Source organism: Primulina huaijiensis, chromosome 14 (genome assembly GCF_012295235.1).
Source record: "Primulina huaijiensis isolate GDHJ02 chromosome 14, ASM1229523v2, whole genome shotgun sequence".
NCBI classification, from domain to species: domain Eukaryota; kingdom Viridiplantae; phylum Streptophyta; class Magnoliopsida; order Lamiales; family Gesneriaceae; genus Primulina; species Primulina huaijiensis.
The window spans coordinates 1,617,030-1,635,389 of NC_133319.1; the positions used below are offsets into that span (position 1 = coordinate 1,617,030).

The 18,360-nt window shown below is 35.2% G+C and overlaps 5 protein-coding genes across 5 annotated transcripts; 4 read left to right on the forward strand and 1 right to left on the reverse strand.

The window, feature by feature from the left end:
- Positions 1-1,219: 1,219 nt before the first annotated feature.
- On the forward strand, positions 1,220-4,077 carry LOC140957869 (probable xyloglucan endotransglucosylase/hydrolase protein 30). Its single transcript, XM_073415272.1, has 4 exons — positions 1,220-1,571; positions 1,783-1,883; positions 1,960-2,168; positions 3,279-4,077. The coding sequence occupies exons 1-4, from the start codon at positions 1,382-1,384 to the stop codon at positions 3,802-3,804; spliced, it is 1,026 nt and encodes a 341-aa protein (XP_073271373.1). The 5' UTR covers positions 1,220-1,381; the 3' UTR covers positions 3,805-4,077.
- An 871-nt stretch (positions 4,078-4,948) lies between these two features.
- On the forward strand, positions 4,949-6,692 carry LOC140957307 (uncharacterized). The gene is made up of 4 exons (XM_073414505.1): positions 4,949-5,207; positions 5,720-5,849; positions 5,977-6,049; positions 6,204-6,692. Exons 1-4 carry the CDS (start codon positions 5,180-5,182, stop codon positions 6,468-6,470), a joined length of 498 nt encoding a protein of 165 aa, XP_073270606.1. The 5' UTR covers positions 4,949-5,179; the 3' UTR covers positions 6,471-6,692.
- Positions 6,693-7,353: 661 nt separating this feature from the next.
- Positions 7,354-11,895, reverse strand: LOC140957308 (uncharacterized). The gene is made up of 4 exons (XM_073414506.1): positions 11,797-11,895; positions 11,340-11,393; positions 7,778-7,847; positions 7,354-7,696 (listed from the first exon to the last, which is right to left on the reverse strand). Exons 1-4 carry the CDS (start codon positions 11,848-11,850, stop codon positions 7,647-7,649), a joined length of 228 nt encoding a protein of 75 aa, XP_073270607.1. The 5' UTR covers positions 11,851-11,895; the 3' UTR covers positions 7,354-7,646.
- A 1,334-nt stretch (positions 11,896-13,229) lies between these two features.
- Positions 13,230-13,643, forward strand: LOC140957147 (uncharacterized). Its single transcript, XM_073414278.1, has one exon. It carries the CDS (start codon positions 13,230-13,232, stop codon positions 13,641-13,643), a length of 414 nt encoding a protein of 137 aa, XP_073270379.1.
- A 1,929-nt stretch (positions 13,644-15,572) lies between these two features.
- On the forward strand, positions 15,573-17,502 carry LOC140957065 (F-box/kelch-repeat protein SKIP25-like). The gene has a single exon (XM_073414140.1). It carries the CDS (start codon positions 16,075-16,077, stop codon positions 17,257-17,259), a length of 1,185 nt encoding a protein of 394 aa, XP_073270241.1. The 5' UTR covers positions 15,573-16,074; the 3' UTR covers positions 17,260-17,502.
- Positions 17,503-18,360: the final 858 nt, after the last annotated feature.

An 18,360-nucleotide genomic window follows, 5' to 3' on the forward strand; every position in this document is an offset into this window, starting at 1 on the left:
TTTTAAATAATTTTTCAACACAGACTCATTTTTCAATTGCTAATTGTCTTAATTTTCTTTGGCAAAAACTTGTGTGAGATGGTCTCACGGGTCGTATCTGTGAGACGGATCTCTTATTTGGATCATCCATAAAACAGTATTACTTTTTATGCTAAGAGTATTACTTTTTATTGTGAATATAGGTAGGGTTGACCCGTCTCACAGATTAAGATCCGTGAGACGGTCTTACATGAGACCCACTCATTTTCTTTTAATCGGACATTGAATTTGATCCATTAGTGACATTGATTAAAACTGAAATTGGCACTAATTCTAAATCTAGTTGTTCAATAATTCTCATATATATTTAAAAAATTTAAGAATGTTAGTGCAATTTTAAAAATGCTAGTTCGGAATCCCAAAAAAATTATAGTAGTAATCATTTTCAGAAGGAAAAAAAACAGTAATTAGTAATAAACAAACAACACAAAAAAATCTTGTGAGACGGTCTCACAGATCAATTTCGTTGGTCGAATCTTTTAGATCATCCATGAAAAATTATTATTTTTTATATTAAGAGTATTATTTTTTATTGTGAATATCAGTAAAATTGACCTGTTTCACAGATAAAAATTCATAAGATAGTTTCACAAACTAACTACATAACAAACAAATAGTGATAGGTGTGCACAATACCTTTTATTTCGTCTTTCAAAAGCAACCTTTCTTGTTGGGCATATCACCCTTTGGCTTCCACACCTCCTTTTATGTGCCAAAACTTTTTTTTTTTTAAATAAAATAAAATGGTGACCCACAATACATCAATTAAATCATTAAACTTCCCATGAAATATGCCATAGAGATTACAATTTACACTTTCTTTTTCCTCTATTAGAGTCCACAGAAAAAGTTTGATTTACTCTTTCGGCCGATGAAATTTGACTTTTCAAAAATTTCGATTTCTTTTTAGAATTTTTGTGTGTGTGTCTGTGTGTGAAATTTATCATAAATGGCGATGCTCTTTTTCTTCTACACATATGAGAAATCAAGGAAAATCTAGAAATTAATTAAATATCCAAATATGCAATGAATCAATGGAACAAGTCTTCGTATATTTTCCAATATTAATATCCATAAATACCCATAATCTCTATAAACACCTCATTTTTCCCATAAATACCCTTTGATTGTAACACTGATCTTTTTTTAATGTCCACTGATTAAACAAATGATCATTACACCAGCTCATCCTTCCTTCTTGCCAATAATTTTTCATACAATATACCACATACCCAAACACACACACAGACACAGAGAGAATTGTTTCATATACACGACACATATATATATACATACATAAGAATCATCAGAAAGCAAAACAGTTGTAATAATATTATAAGACATGGATAAGTTCCATTATTCTGTGTCTTTCTTCCTTGTTCTTCATGTAATATCTGTAGGATTTGCAGCTGCAGGCTTCAACGTATCCACTATCCCATTTCAGAAAGGCTTCACGAATTTATTTGGTGAATCGAATATCGTACGCTCCGCCGATGATCGGTCTGTTCAACTTCAGCTCAACCAATTCACAGGCATGTATAAATTATCTTTTCTTTTTCAAAAATATGGGTTTTACACACAGCCTACATAATGATCAGTTGGTGATTATGATAAGCATATACATACACGTGTTATGTATAAATACGAGCGATACACAATCTTTTTTTTTTTTTTGGGCATAAACTGATTTTATGTGATGATTAAGGTATTTAATCAGCTTTGATTTTATTTACTTGTATGCAGGCTCAGGATTTAAATCCTCCGACCTCTACAACCATGGTTTCTTTAGTGCGAAAATCAAACTCCCATCCGATTATACCGCAGGAATCGTGGTCGCGTTCTATGTAGGTAGAAATATATAAAAAAAATCTATACTTTATATGAAAAATCTGTACTTAAATTTGGATTCTAACTTTCCAGACGACTAATGGAGATATATTTCGAAAGACGCACGACGAATTGGACTTCGAGTTCTTGGGGAATATCAAAGGAAAAGCGTGGAGGTTTCAGACAAATATGTATGGAAACGGAAGCACAGATAGAGGAAGAGAAGAGAGATACTACCTTTGGTTTGATCCTTCTAAAGAATTCCATCGCTACAGCATACTATGGACCACACACAAAATTATGTAAGTTTTTTTATTTAATTTTATGTCTTTTTTTCCAAACTTTGTCAAATATATAGATATCTCCTTCTTGCAAAGAACTTCCCCTTTCCACGTGTAAAATTGTCAATTGCTTCCTTGTATAAAATTTGACCAATTCAAGATTTATACACCATCATTTTTATTTTTTTAAAAAATATATTTAAAATGAATTTGAATATAATGGTTGCTCACATGCAAAGGGATAATGTTGACGTCATTAATCAGCCTAAAAGATGTTTTTTACGTACAATGTTTTTATGGCGATAAAGGAAAACGTATGTCGATGCATGTCTTAGCGTAATTAACTGGTAATTATAAGGTCCCATCACCATAGTTTAGTCACATGTTATATATTTCATATTTTAAATAATTTAATTGGATTAACTTCATATTATTAGATTATAGAAATGAATACATCTAGGATACATATTATTTACTTGTATATTTGGAAAATAAAATCTTATTTATACTCTTATCGTTATTGATATTTGATAAAAGGAACGATCATTGATATACGAATAAAAATTAGTAAATATAATTAATTATCCACATGCATATAATAATATAAAATATAATAATTTATTTATGATGAATTTTTCCAATCTATCCGATATTCTTGGCTTTTTCCCAAAAGTTTTATAAAGATGAAATAATCCAGCTATAGTGTTATAATTAGAGTCAAAAGTTGTTCTCTACATAAACCACGCGCAGCAACATCATATGATTTTTGATAAAAATTTGCGTGAGAGAGTATCACGAGTCGTATTTTGTGAGACGAATCTTTTATTTGGGTCGTCCATGAAAAATTATTACTTTTTATGCTAAGAGTATTATTTTTTATTGTGAATATCGGTAGGATTGACCAGTCTCACAGATAAAGATTCGTGAGATCGTCTCACAAGAGACCTATTCATAATTTTTTTGGGTCGGATATAAAAGTATATATTCAATTCTAAATTATAAAATTTCATGTATAGTATATTTTATAAAATTAATCCGTTGTATTTTTTCTCAAGATTTTTTAGTTACGTATAAATTATTAGAAGTCACATTTTAAATTAATTTTCAACCTCGATATTTCAATTTTTACAGATTTTATATAGACGATGTCCCTATCCGCGAAATGGTGCGCAACGAGGCCATGGGAGACGATTTCCCGTCGAAGCCTATGGGATTATATGCAACCATTTGGGATGGCTCCGAGTGGGCTACTTCCGGTGGCAAGTATAGAGCTAATTACAAGTATGCACCCTTCGTGGCGGAATTCACCGACCTCGTTCTACATGGATGCACGTCGGATCCACTTGAAGAGGTGATCGACACCGGCTGCGCCGAAAAAGATAGCCAATTTGATACTGCTGATTTTGCTAATATAACCCCGAAACAGAGGTTGGCCATGAAAAGATTTAGGAGTAAGTACGTATATTACTCGTACTGTTATGACATCGTGAGGTATGCCGTGCCACCGCCGGAATGTGACGTTGATCCGACTGAGAAGCGGCGGTACAAGGACAATGGACGGTTGAGGTTCGACAAGTTACATAGACGGAGTTACAAGAGAAGAGGGGAGATTGTTAAAGCAAAGCGTTACGATCAAAATGAAGACGATGAAGGCTGAAATTCATACACCAAATTTCATGTATATAGTATTATATATACTTGATTTGTCTTTTTTATTATTTTCTATCTTATTTTTAATTTTATGTTTTGGGCAAAAAATTTACACATGGGAGCACTAGATTGGAGAGAATATTCTTTTCTTGTAAAATAAAATAAATTGTTCAAGGATTTGAATGTGAAATAAATTTGTGTGCTATTTACGAAAATTTTAGAATATGGTTTGAAGATGAATGTATCTGTGATGAATTTGAATTTTTTGTTGGAGCACCGAGTCGGATCTTCCTAAATAATTATTAATCCAGGTCAAATTGACATGGTTTAGTTCCCAAATTAAACACGCGCAAAGCTCATACGCATACATAGCTGTTAAAGTTAAAATGGCTGAAAAATTATTAATCCAATCTACTTATTTTAGATGACGAGACAGGGCGAGCATGTTTATCCAATTCAATTTTTTTTCTGTGATATGGTCGGTTGGGACAAGTCTACTTAAGGGTGAGAAAAAATATCAAATTTTTGGTATATCGAAATTATTGTACCAAAAAAATACCGAATTTTCGATATACCTAAGATTTCGGTACGATACGATAACAATACCGAATTTTTCGGTACAGTAACGGTATGCAATTTGAAAATTTCGGTATATATCGAAATACCGAAAAAATATACAAAAAATTTAAAATATATAATATTTTAAAACAATAAATTTATAAAAATTTTAAAATATAAGGTTTTTTCGATATAAAACGGTATATACCGATACCGTATCGAAATCTCGGTGTACCGAAAATTTCGGTACGATATCGATATGAATTTTTTTATACCGCAATTTTCGATACGTTATATAGTATAAGATTTTCGAAACGATACGGTATACCAGCCCTAAGTATAGTCGCGGCGCTCATCAACCCATCTTTAGGTGGACAAGGCGGGCCCACGAGCTTAGACCATATTAATATATGCATGCGTATACTAAAATTTAGTTTAATTATTATTACAATTCGATCAAACCAATCACTTAGCAACGGCTTTTAGACTTGTTTCACCACAGCGAAAGAAGTGTGAGCCAGTGATTGAAGACCGGACGGAGAAGCAAGAATGGTGTCATGAAATGGAGAGGGAAGAAATGAAGAGCAAGTTGGGGAGTGTGACAAATATGTGGTTGACAAGAAGAAGAAATATTGTAACCCGATAGATTCTAAAGCTCCGTGGTTGGTGCGTAGGTCTCTCTCAAATAAAAAAAAAAAAATATCCAAAATTCCAAAGCACGCGCTTGCTTGTTCCGCCAATAACCTTGAACGATTTCAAGTTTTGGAAGCTTTTTCATTGTGGACTCTCACCTGTTAACTTTTATCTTAAGCCCTCAGATACCCATGGGACAGATTCTTGAGAAATTCCAAGGTAAATTTTCATCGATTCTTGAATTTCCCTTTTGAAATTACTGGGAATATGTATGGTATCATATACCGGTTTTTATTTTGCTTGTGTGGTTGAAGTTTAATTAAGGAAATCCATCTCCACCCCCGAGTTTTGAGTTTATTGATTCATATTCTTGATGGGATTTTACTTTTTCGATCTAGGAGCTCTCGAATCTAAATTTTAATGCTTTTTGTCTCGATTAATTATGTTCCAAATTTCGAACCAAATTACATCATGTTGCCATCATCGAATTCTTGGGAAGTTGAATCTGAAGCTGATTGGTACGTTGACTTATACATTGAAACGAATTCAGTGATGCCATCACCTAATCTTTGTAGCTTGTTTGTAGAGAGTCTTGTTAAAATACAAGTCCCGTACGGATTTCGGAAGCCAGATGGAGACTTGTTGTAATATTAAGCATCACGGTCTCGAAGTTATGCCGAGCAGCAATCGTAGTCGTTCTAACAAAAAGATTATCTATTATGCCAATGCAGGGGAGGATTGGAAAGAAAGGCAGATTCGGGGGATAACTGACAGAGTTTTTGATCGTGTGAATGATCATGATACTGACAGGGCTAGTCTAACGTTTGAGGAGCTTTATATTGCTGTGTTACTCGTATACAAGTGAGAGGCTTCATCTGCGCATGATGTCTTATCCATATATACTTTGACATAGTAATTTTGTTAATTTCTCCATTTTCCAAGTCTTTTAGATTGGGCTGTTATTCTGAAATTGTTTCCATCTTCGCAGTGACATTAACAAGCGGTTGCCTGGTCCACATTTCGACCCCCCCACAAAAGAACAAGTAAAAAGTCTGATGCTGGTGAGTTATAATTTTCCATTTTCACACACACACATTCACAGGTAATCTTCCATTCGTGTTCCTTCACGCCACCCCCATGGTTGTTCAGTCCATGACAACCGTTCCAAGTTCCCATTACATTTCTATTGAAATGATATTTTTTTGTAACGTATAGGAGAGTGATATCAATCTTGATGGTGAACTCGACCGGGCAGAATTCGTTAATTTCATCCTGCACGTAACAAGAGATACATTCGTGACAGTGAGCCGGGGATTGATCATTACTTTGGTTGCAGCTCCAACTTTGGCTTTGTTAACTAAAAGGACAACAGAGAATGTCCCCAGAGTCGGCAAGGTGGTGCAGAAAATACCCAACTCTGTCTACGCATCACTTGTGACCGTTGTGCTTGTTGCGTTACAACAAACTGCAGAGAAGGTGTAAGGGGTCACCTCCTCTCGAATTTGTTACAAGTATCAATACTCATAAACTAGTACAGAATCTCAAAAAGATAAAATGCTTGAATCTAGCAATTTGGTATGGTCTTCCTGTTATATGTCCAGAAGTCTATAATAACTTCCAAGCGAAAGCACTCTTTATCAGAAAATATGTGAACTCAGTTGTATATTGAAATTGCGGATATGGCTATGTAAATAAATTTCTATACCTTCGTCTCTGAGCATTTCATTTTTTGTTACGTGAAACGGAATAGGAGAGACGAACTAGGGGCCGTACAGCCGGCACAGCCCAAGTCGGTCGAAAGTTGCTCGCACATGGTTCCATCAAGCTTTGATCAAGCTACTGAATTAATTGTTCAAATCGAGCTCAAGAACATATACCCAAAGTTCAGTTGAGCTGGTTGAACTTCGAGCCAGATTCATTATGCACTTTCGACATTTTTCCAATCGTTAATCTTATATAGTATTTGTATGAATAAAATTGAGTGCAAGCAAGTCAATACGCATTCAAGTCGTTTGAACAATTCAGATTCAACTTGACTCGTATCCATCCTTAAAGTTCATGGTTTGTGTAGCAATGGGTTAGTTCAAGGAGATACCCGTGAACTCTACTTTCTTTTGAAAGAAGCTATTAAAAAAAATCATTCAGGAGGTTCACGACGGGTGGTTGTATCTGTCTCGGTTTCATGATAAAAGATTGATACCATTTGAAACTTTTGGGCACTTATCAAGGAATAGTTATTGCCTAATTCACCAAGTATATTGCCGTTTATGTTTGCTAAACTGCCACATTTCGTAAATATTACTAATTCCAACACAATGAAAATACAAGGGCCAGGTGGCGACCTTCTTAGAGAAAAACAATTAGGTACCTTGAATATGCGAGCTTCATTCAAATCAACTATGAGCAAATCGTTTAGAGAAAGTGTCACAAGGGTTGCACAGTAATTCGAGTAGAACACAAAAGTAACAATATACAAAATATTTGAGCATCCTTGTCACCCTTAAGATCACTGCTCATGTATCCACAGCACTCGTAATAGAGAGAGGGACGTAAATGGCGTTGATGACAGATATATTTGGGAGCAGCCACTCATGAACTGGTTATAAAGGTACTCATAACACCAGTCGCCACGGGAAGATAGGGACCGGGTTAATGATATCAAGATGAACCCAGCTTTTGCAGCCTAGCTTTGGCAGTATCCAATTGTGCTGCTCAAATAATAGACCAAGACAATAGCAACACTTCACATACAAAAGACAGGATATTGACACGATCAAGATTACACTTACTTTGTTCAAATGTCATTGCTTTTTGAATGGTGGTTCGAAAAAATATACTCCCATTTTTCTGATACACAGCCTGTATGAAGAAACAAAATTACAGTTTCTTGCAAAATTGTACGGGTAACATGTATTTTACTGGGAAACTAGAACTAATGTGAAACTCAAAGTTCAGCTTCTAAAGCCATCATTGGAAAAATTCATGGTTGTCAAAATGGTACTAGAAAGCAAACAAAGTTTTAAATGCTGACATATTGTCCTACAACTGTGTACCGAGAGATGTCAATGGGGCGGGTATGGCTAAACCCAAGACCCGCCCCATGAAGAAAACTTGAACCCATTACCAGCCCCACCCCGGTTAAATATTCTTCGGACCCACCCCACCCCGAAAACGAAATGGGGCCGGGTAGACCCGCGAGACCCGTGAGACCCGAATTTTTTTAAATGAAAACAATAATCTTCTTATCACATGACTGAATTATGAAACAAACAATCCTCTAAATACAACACAATAGAAAACTAATTCATGTCTTCGACCACACTTAATAATAACAAACAAATTATTTTTACCACATAATGAATCACATAAAAAAAGAGTTACAAACTCTCCAATAAAAAGTCTTGACATCCTCAAAAATAAGTCATAACAAAACTTAAACAGATCAATGTAAAATCAGCGAGTAAGCAATCTTTCAGACACATTATTCAGGATCATCTTCCTCTTCATCAAGAATGGTGGGACAAGTTGGTAAATTACTTGAAGAATTACTTACAAAATTAAAGAGATAAAGTATATTGAAAAAATAAAACTGTAATTTAAAACCGTAAAAAAAATGTAATTTTAAGAAAGAAAGTATAGTAACAAAATTAAAATGAAAGTACAATGACAAAATAAAAATGTGATTTATTTACCTTCCACGTCACCTCACAAGCATCTTCGCGAGCACATCAATTTATATCCACATATATGGGGCGGGTATGGGTTGGGTATTATAGGACCCATGACCCGCCCTATACCCAGACGGGTCTCAAAAATTAGACCCGAGACCCGCCCCATGACCCATTTAGTATGCCCAAACCCGTCCCAGATGGGGTGGGTCCATTGCGGGTCTGGGTAAAACCCGTACCCATTGACATCCCTACTGTGTACGACACATGTCTGGCTAATTAGAACAAATAAACCTCAGTTTTATCAAATTAAAACAAATAGTTTGTCCCTTCCTCTTGTGGTATCGAAATAATATGACATATAATTGACTATTGCAAGAAAGCACACTGCATGCGATTATTCTCCCACTCCTACCACTTTATGATTTTGCTTAGGGCGCTCCGCTAGTAAAATTACATAAAGCACTAAAAGTGACAAGGGGATTAACTAAGGTTACACAAATCTTTTGGAAGATTGTGAAAACTAGGCTTGTGAAACGGGATTTAAGAATCAGGTTCAGAACTTGGATTTATAGCGAATAAATAACATGAAAGTGTGTTCATAGAACTACTCAACAGGCAGAGACAAACACGAGGATAACCAAATTTCAAGTTCATTGGTCAATAAAATCTATGTGAGGCTGGTTAAAAACAACAATAACATTTACTTTGAGGATTTTCCCAACGTTTAAGATCAAAAGCAGCTGACAAAAACAGCAAGCGCATTGCCCATTCTAAGCTGGATTACAGTTCATCCATGTTGCAACCTTTCCTACATATTCAATTAAAACAGTTATCTTAAAGCCTCGATAATAAGTTAAGAATTTCTAGGGGATTGAAACATCGTGGTCAATCAGATATGATCCAAGAAGTGCTTCTATCCAAGAAGTCATAGAAGCACATACCATAACTAGTATTCAAAATATGGCTGCAAAAATGTTTCGAATTTGATCTCATTCTCACACAAGTCCAGGCTATAATCACCAAAATTATATGAAATAATACTTTCTATTTTCTTGGACATGAATGAACGCTAATGTAATGACCCGAATTCTTATTTTGAATGAAGTATTAATTAAGAGATAATTAAAGAGTTGTTAATTAGTATTATTAACGAATTGATAATTTGAGATTAATCTGTTGGATCCACCGAATTTTAAATGGATAACACGATTTACTTCCGATTACGTTATCTCGAGAAATCCAACCAGACGAATGAGATTCTTACACGTGGCAGATAAGATTGATTCGGATTTCTGAAATAGTCCGGATGCAGCCTATAAATGGAAGCCGAATTCTTTTGTTTCCTACACCGCATCTTTTAGAGAGAGAGTTCTAGTCTTTTAACTTAGGTTTTCTAGCCAGTTTCTAGGGCACTTTGGTGTCGGGAAGTTTCGGAGCTAGTGTCGACTCGAGGGGGGTCGGTGAACTAAGATCGAGACATCATCAGCGGGCTGACAACGGACGCAGGTATAATCCTAAAGCCTTTAGGAAGAACTTTATAGCATGTTTGATAATTCAGAATTTGGTTTGATAGTGATTTCATATTGTTGCTATTGTTTAGGTTAAGAGCTTTCTGTCAGATTGTTTTAGTGAGGTACGTGATGTACTGACTGAGATATCCAAGCGTAGTCTACACACTTATATGCTGTATATTTATGTGTTGCATTATACATGTTTTACTGATTTGGCATATTATGCATGACATATCATGTTGAGCCTGATATCTTTTGAGATATACCTCGTTTGTTGGGGCCGCTCAACCCTATTCTGCATTGTGGACGATGGGGCATCGAGAGCTAAAGTGTCTGACGGTACCCGCGGGCTCTGATGACCTGGACATTGTAGGTCCATGTCTTGATGATGAGTGTGGGAGCCAAAACATGCCTAGGGCAGATCAGAGACTACACACTCAGACGCCTCTAGACTGAGCATGAGATTCTTGACTTGATCCTTGATATCCGAGCATATTGCATTTCGCATGCATCATATCAGTTTGTATACGCGTACATTCTCGTATTGGGCGATTGTCGCTCACGTCCTTGTTTTCATCTTGGGCACCCCATTCCACGGGGCAGGTTTTAGGTTGGACAGTGCGGACAACCAGGGCAGTGGCTAGAGCAGTTGGGTTTTCGGTGGTGATCCACTGGAGGTTTTTTGTGTGGTTTATCGTTTTCTCGTTCAGAATTATGTTTTCGATATGGTTGTATTAATGTTTAAGACTGCTGTTGTTTGTTCTGTTTTAATTTGGGTTGTAAGATGATTAAGTTATTTGGTTTCCGCTGTTTAATTGTTGTTATTAAGTTTTAATGTTGCATGCTTATTAGTCTGTTTAGTAGTGGTTCGGGTAAGGGCACTACAGCCAACAACATATATCTCTCAGGAGGCCTTTGAATCTACAAACTAGTTCCATCTTTGGCTGCTTCACTACCACAGCACAACTGAATCTCATGAAACAAAACACCTATTGACTATGTTAAATAATTAAGCTACTGAAAGAGTACTTATTCAAAAATAACAACCCAACATTATTGCAAGAAGATAAAGATCAAATTTGTAAAATTCAAATCAGATCACAACACATTCTTACGCATCAATACAAAGATCAATTGAGTTAAATGACTTGCTGCATAAGAAATCATACCCGCGAGGAAGAAAGGTTATTTAGCTCAGCTAAAGCAACTTCATGACTTCTAACCTGTGAGTACGAACACTATAACCCATTAATATTTCATTGACACCGACCCCGTACACACAGGAAACACTCAAAAGCAGGATTGACCAGAATCTAGCGGCAAGACTTATTTTTTTTAGAAAATATTGAAAAATGAAAATTATTTCATTTGTGAGTTAATCATCTCTCACACACACTCTCAGCCATCTCGGCCGAAGAGTTGGACAAGTTGCAGAAGTGAGAACAAAAATAGAAACAAAAAAGGGTAATTTATACAGCCAATCTCAGCCCCCTCACCACCAAAAACCAAAGGAAAACAAAAATTGATTCCGTCACACCACATCCATAAAAAATAGCAATAATCTTAAGTAGAAAAGATACACTTTCAGGCGTCAGGGCTGAAAATGGGAGTAATTGATTGAAATACCTGCTTAAGAAGATTCGTGTAGGAGGATGAATTTGGAGATACTGGAGTCGACATGACGAAAGGGCTTTTGCGGTTGGAACCGTGATTCCCTCGATTAATTGGATTCACACACTAATTAAATATACGTTTTTTTTAAAGCATAAATAATTATTTTTTAATCCATATTATTAGATGGTTTGTTTGTGATATAATACAATAATACGGAGATAATTAATCTTTTTTAATAATAAAATATATAAAAAAAAATGATAGTTAATATAATATTTGATTAAATTTGAGATAATATTATATTATCGTTTTGTATTTTTGAAAATATTAATAAAATATTTATAATATTATTTATTAATGATAATATTGTAATTTCGATTTAATGATTTGATTCATGTCAGATAAATGATTGATTATTTGATTGATGTTAGATAAATGATTAGTAGATGGATAAATAATATGGTGCATCAAACATGAGATTAAATTAGATAAAAATGTGGATAAAAATATGGATAAATAATAACGTGAACCAAACACATCATAGTTGATTTATTTTTAAAAAAGTATAATAAACTTTACATGTATTTCCAAATTTTTATAGAATATTGGCTAGTATCACTCGAAACGATCTCGTGAATTTTTATCCGTAAGTTGATATATATATATATAATTGTTGAAAAGTAATCATTTTAACTCATATATTCATGTTGGATTTTGTTTTTCATCTGTCTCAATAATATAGTCCAGTTTCCCCATTTAATATTCCTTTTACCAATTTACCTATGTTTAAGTTGTTTTTCAACAATTTTTTATACAATTAAAACATTTGAGAAATTTTTTTTTATAAAATTTATTTTTCTAGTAGTTTTCTTAATCTCGTGAAAATACACACAAGTTTAAATATATATGAAACAGAAAGAGTAATACTTTTGTAATAAAAAAATAATTATTTTTAACTCAAATCAATATTTATTATACCATATTTTTGGACATAAAAAATAATAATGTATACTTAAATCAACATATGACACACAATATTTTTTTCATAACATAACTAAAAAAAATGATATTTTGCAATAAAAATAATATTTTAATACATAAAAGTAATACTTTATATGAGTCGGATCATGTAGGTCGGACATTTGTTTTTGAAATAATATTTTAATACATAAAAGTAATTTTATATATTACNCACCCGTTTTGGACGCCTTCCCTTGTTGAATCCGCAGCCCACCATTTCATCGATCCTTGGAAGCTTGCCTGAAACTCCACATCAAGATACAGAAATAAGGAGCAAAAGATCAAATTAATAGCAAGAGGATTCATTAATCTTTTCCTGAATTCAAAGATGCAGCTGATCAAGATCAATGCCAAACAGAAAACGAATTAGGATACACAAGCAGAAAAGGAGACACGTACAGAATTGGGAGATAGATACAACATTAATGGAGGATGACAGGGAAGGAGACATTAGGGTTCCGTTGATCTCTTTCCTCTTTTGCCTGTGCCTCATCACCGGTGGAATATTCCTCGCCTTGTACGTTTTCGTCCCCAATCTTTCTCAGCCCTGGTACCCAGTCGCCGCCTTTGTTCTCATCGGATTGCCCTGGCTGTTCTGGCTCTTAACCTACGTATACACCTGCATGAAGGGATGTTTTGGCGGCAGGGAAGGTGGCGCGGTAGACAGCCGACAGATCTCCAGGAGACCAACCACGAGGAATGTCTCCAACTCCAACCCCGCCTCCCCCGCCATGCAAAATCATGGTAATGGTGGCGGTGACAACCAACAGAGTGGCGGAGTGAATTCATCCGTCGCCTCTTCCAGGGAATCCGAGATGCCGTTGACCTACTCTGTGTGATCATTCAGCCGGTAAATTTGTTCTGTTATTTGTTTACAAATCTGATCATATGTTAATTTTGGGCATGACTGAACTATAATCACTAAAAATGTGGAAAACATTCAATTTTTTAGGCAAAATCATAGTTCATTTTCTCTTTTATTGATTTTATATTTTACATAGAGAATGTGCTATTCGTTAATTATCATATATACGAATTCGGCTTTGAGCAAATTCCTTTTTTGAATTATATGTTCAAATTTTCTTTATCAAACACAATATCTATCTGTCCTAAAATACTTTTAATTCACTCGTTGCCAAAAATGAATGACAAACTTATGTGAGACGGTGCCACGGGTCATATTTTTGTGGGACGGATCTCTTATTTATGCTAAGAGTATTACTTTTTATTGTTAATATCGATAGGGTTGATCCGTCTCACAGATAAGATTCGTGAGACCGTCTCACAAGAGACCTACTCAAAATGAAATGCAATTTCCTTCCTTTCTCCAACAAAGGAGTTGTTTGCCACCTTTCAAAAAATTGATTATGAATTTTTTTTCACAAATTGGTATTTCACGCTTTTATATGTGCTTGAAGAAGAGAATTTTAAAAACAGCTTAATTTATAAAGAAAAAAACTTTTAATTTCAATTTCAAATTCAAGTTCCAAACACTCGGGGGTACTTGAATTAAATGAAATTTTAAAATTTACTTATATTGACATAGTCCACCAGACATTTTCATTTGTTTTTGCTCGAACACGACTTCCCAGTTCTAGTACTGCGCAAATGTCCATTTTGTTCTTGTTATGTCCGAAAGAACAAATGCATTTTAGTTGAATTTCGGTAATAACCAAGATTTTTCAACAACGGATTTTAAAATGAATTCCATATTGGAGCAATATCTTTCCTAATATGGATCTCTTTAATTAAGTTGAATATGATATTGATAGAATATTTAACTGGTTGAAAAAAATAATATTAAGTACACGCAAATAAAATTTGAATTAAAACGCAATTCATTAACACCTACTTTCAATATTAATATATTGTCATGTCATTCTCTTAAAAATGATCTTAAAAATTCAAAATTCCGCGAACTACTTGTCTCACAATATATCTGTATATTTACGATGTTTTTAAAATTAAGAGACTTAGAATAGCTAATTTTAGTTTCTCACACAATATCTTTGAAAATTCAATACAAAAATACACATATATCTAATTATATTTGAGTGAAATAATTTGAATTCTTAGAAAAGCTTTGTCACACTTACAATTTTACATGCCACCATTTCTTGTGCTTCTTTAGGCGTGTGGAGCAGCATTACCTACCAAATTTAGAAAGAGTTCACCACGTTTCACGTAATTCTAGTCAAATGAATGATTAATTAATACGTCAAGAAATAAGGATTTTTCTACATTAGAAGAAATAATACATAAATAATGATCTGTCGTGATGTTACAATGTGACTTAGCTTGGTGCCAAACATGGTGCATGCGTTCACCAGATTTTCCATGTAAAATCCAGGACAAGTATGAAGACATCAATTTTGAAAGTGGGCAGCAAATTAAATGAAGCAGAGTTGAGATTTTAGCAGGATACTGAAATTTATGATGTTGTGGGTCTGTTTACCTCCCGAAAAGGCAAGACTCATCTGTATTTGGGTCAAGTTGTGGAACTTTTGAACCCATGCCAACCAAAAATAACAAATTTTATTCTAAATATGGATGGATATCTTCAAAACCCCTTTTCTTTGATATGACAATTAATTTACAAGCTATAATAATAACTCACAGAAGGCCTTTATGTCATGAAGCACCAACATTATTTAAAGATTTCCTTGTATGTCATGGAGCACCAACATAATTTAAAGATTGCCTTTATGTCAATATTATAGTATTCAATACACAAATCAAACATCCCACATGTACCTAACATGGTTAGCAGATTTAGAGCAGGGGAATTGGTCTTCAAGAAGATGATAAAAGAAAACAAAAAGTGGTTTGCTTTTTAAGATAAAGATAGCAACAACTCTTGTTATTTCGGGGAAAAGTGGTAATATGATGGTATTATAACTTAGTTGCTTCACTCTAAAGCACTTCTCCCAACAGATTTCAATGTTTAGTATTTGTCCTTTTATACCTTTTACCATACTTCTACTCAAAGTACTGATAAACTATGATGTCCGCATTTGTTCTTATGTAAACTACTCCACTTGCCAATAAAAAGGTCCCATGCCTTCAACTGTAAATTAAATATGAAAATGCTCATTTTCTTTAGCAAAAGTTTGCACCAATCATGTTCGAAATAGCGCAGGGAAATAAGGAGAAAGGCACCGAGTTGAAGAGATAACAAAATGAAGTACCTGGTCTGTGGAAACCACTCTTACACACACACATATATATTATACTCCTGATGGACAAGGTGTTTCTATATTCATAAACAATATGAATATAGTTATAGAAAGTCACTGCAAGAACAAAGATATCATCAATGAAAACGATGAAAACAGGCAAATAAACTTTCTAATCAAGTCAGTCTTACTACCTGGATTACCTGACCACCTAGCTCAGCTATGTCTTTCAACTCTCAAACCTTCACTTCTCTACAGCGTCTCTCTCTCATGGCGTCGACTCATATATTCTCCCTCCTTCCCTCCATTCCTCTCTCTTTATGCCGTCCTTGGACGAACTTCGTCAATTAAGTATCCCTTCATCAAATCTGTCCAATTAGGCCGATGCCAATGCCAACCAAATTCAATTGCCTTCTTCTCTTTTGATCCCATTTCCTCAACATGGAGAGCGCTCCCAACTCCTCCAACTGATCCACCCATGTGCATCATACGTCAACATCCTTCTTTCATATCAAGAATTCTATCTGTTCAATCTTTAACTGTGTCGGGGCGTTTGATGCTTATAGCTGCCACCACCCACAAGCTTCTCCCAGCTCTAACTCATCCATTAGTGTTCAACCCTTTGTCCGGTAAGTGGTACTACGGACCTCCATTCTCTAGTCCCCGTCGCTGGTGTGTTGCCGGATCAATAAATGGTGGAATATATGTGGCAAGTGGTACAGGCGCACAATATCATGGTGAAGTGGCAAGGTCCATGGAACGATGGGACATATCAAAGAAGGATGTAGATTGGCAATGGGAAACAAGAGCTTCATTCAAAGATGGAAGGTTTAGTCGGGAAGCTGTCGAAGCATTAGGATACAGAGGTAAACTATGCATGGTAAATGTAAAAGGCAAAGCAGTAAAAGAAGGGGCGGTTTATGACGTTGTGATGAATCAGTGGCAGGAAATGCCAAAGGGAATGTTGAATGGGTGGAATGGGCCAGCAGCAGTAGATAATGATTTCATGTATGTAGTGGATCAAGAAAATGGTTCGTTGAGTAGGTACAACGAGGATGGCGATTGCTGGGAAGAGTTGATTGAGCCTTCGGAGCTTCTAAAAGGTGCTGAGCATTTATCAGCACAAAAAGGAAAAATCTGTGCTGTTTCTGCTAATGGTGGAAAGATCATTGTGGTTGATATTTTGGCAAAGCCGGCTAGGGTTTTCATGGTGAATCCTCCACAAGGAATGGAAGTCATTTCAGTCCATATATTGCCAAGGATGAGTGCATGTTCGTGAACACTGATACTCAATGTCAGGATCCAAGAGTCCAAAGTTCCGCAACAATTTGGCAATAACTAGTAATAATTTTCATTACAAAATAACTGTCATCTCCTTCAAAAAAAGAAAATAATAATAACTAACATCTATTCAAAAGGTATCCAGCGTTGTGCACCAATAATAATTCAAATATTTCTGGAGTGTCAGTGCTTTCTGCTTCCTTGAGATTCAAGTCTCGTTGAATCATCACAAACTTAAATGCTTTTTACATTATAAGGCAAGTGTTATCCAAATTGCAAATAACAAAATTATAAAGTTCACAAGCAGTGAACGAAAGCAAATAAAAAGCACCAAACGAAATAACTATGAATATCGTGTATATAAAAATAACAAGAAAACAGTAACACAAACCGAGATCCGTAACAATTAAAGTTTTTTTAAAACAAATTCGTCCCTTCAGATATGTGTTTCGAGTTTCCAAGGATACAACAGATAGACTTGTAGCGATGTTGCACAAATTGGAATCTGTTACGTAAGGCCAAAGAGTCAAGGAGGTATGGGATTTAGAGATTTGTCATCATTTAACCAGGCGTTGATGGCCAAGCAAGTTTGGCGTATCTTGGTCAAACCAGAATCTCTTGTGACTCATATTTACAAAGCTAAATATTCCCCCTCTGGACACTTCCTCGATGTTGCTAAAGGAAACAACACATCGATAACATACTTTGGGGAAGGGATCTATTGGTTAAAGGAATTCGGTGGCACATATCGTCAGGGGAAAAAGTCCGGGTTTTTTAAAGATCCTTGGTTGATGAGGCCTAAACTTTTTAAACCAATCACCACTCCTCAAAATGATCATGCACATTTGCTGGTTTCGGACTTGGAAGGCAAATTCGGGGAATTAAACGTATCCCTGTAGCAAATGCTTCAATGTCAGATCGTCTTATCTAGCATTACACTGCTGATGGGGAGTGTCATCTAGCTATGGCTACCGATGAGGAAGGAAGTAATGGGTTGGGAAGTGGACTCACTTTTGGACTCCGTAAGTTATGGAAGCTCGATATTCCATGTAAAATTAAGATTCATTTGTGGAGAAGTCTATTTAATGCATTACAGGTT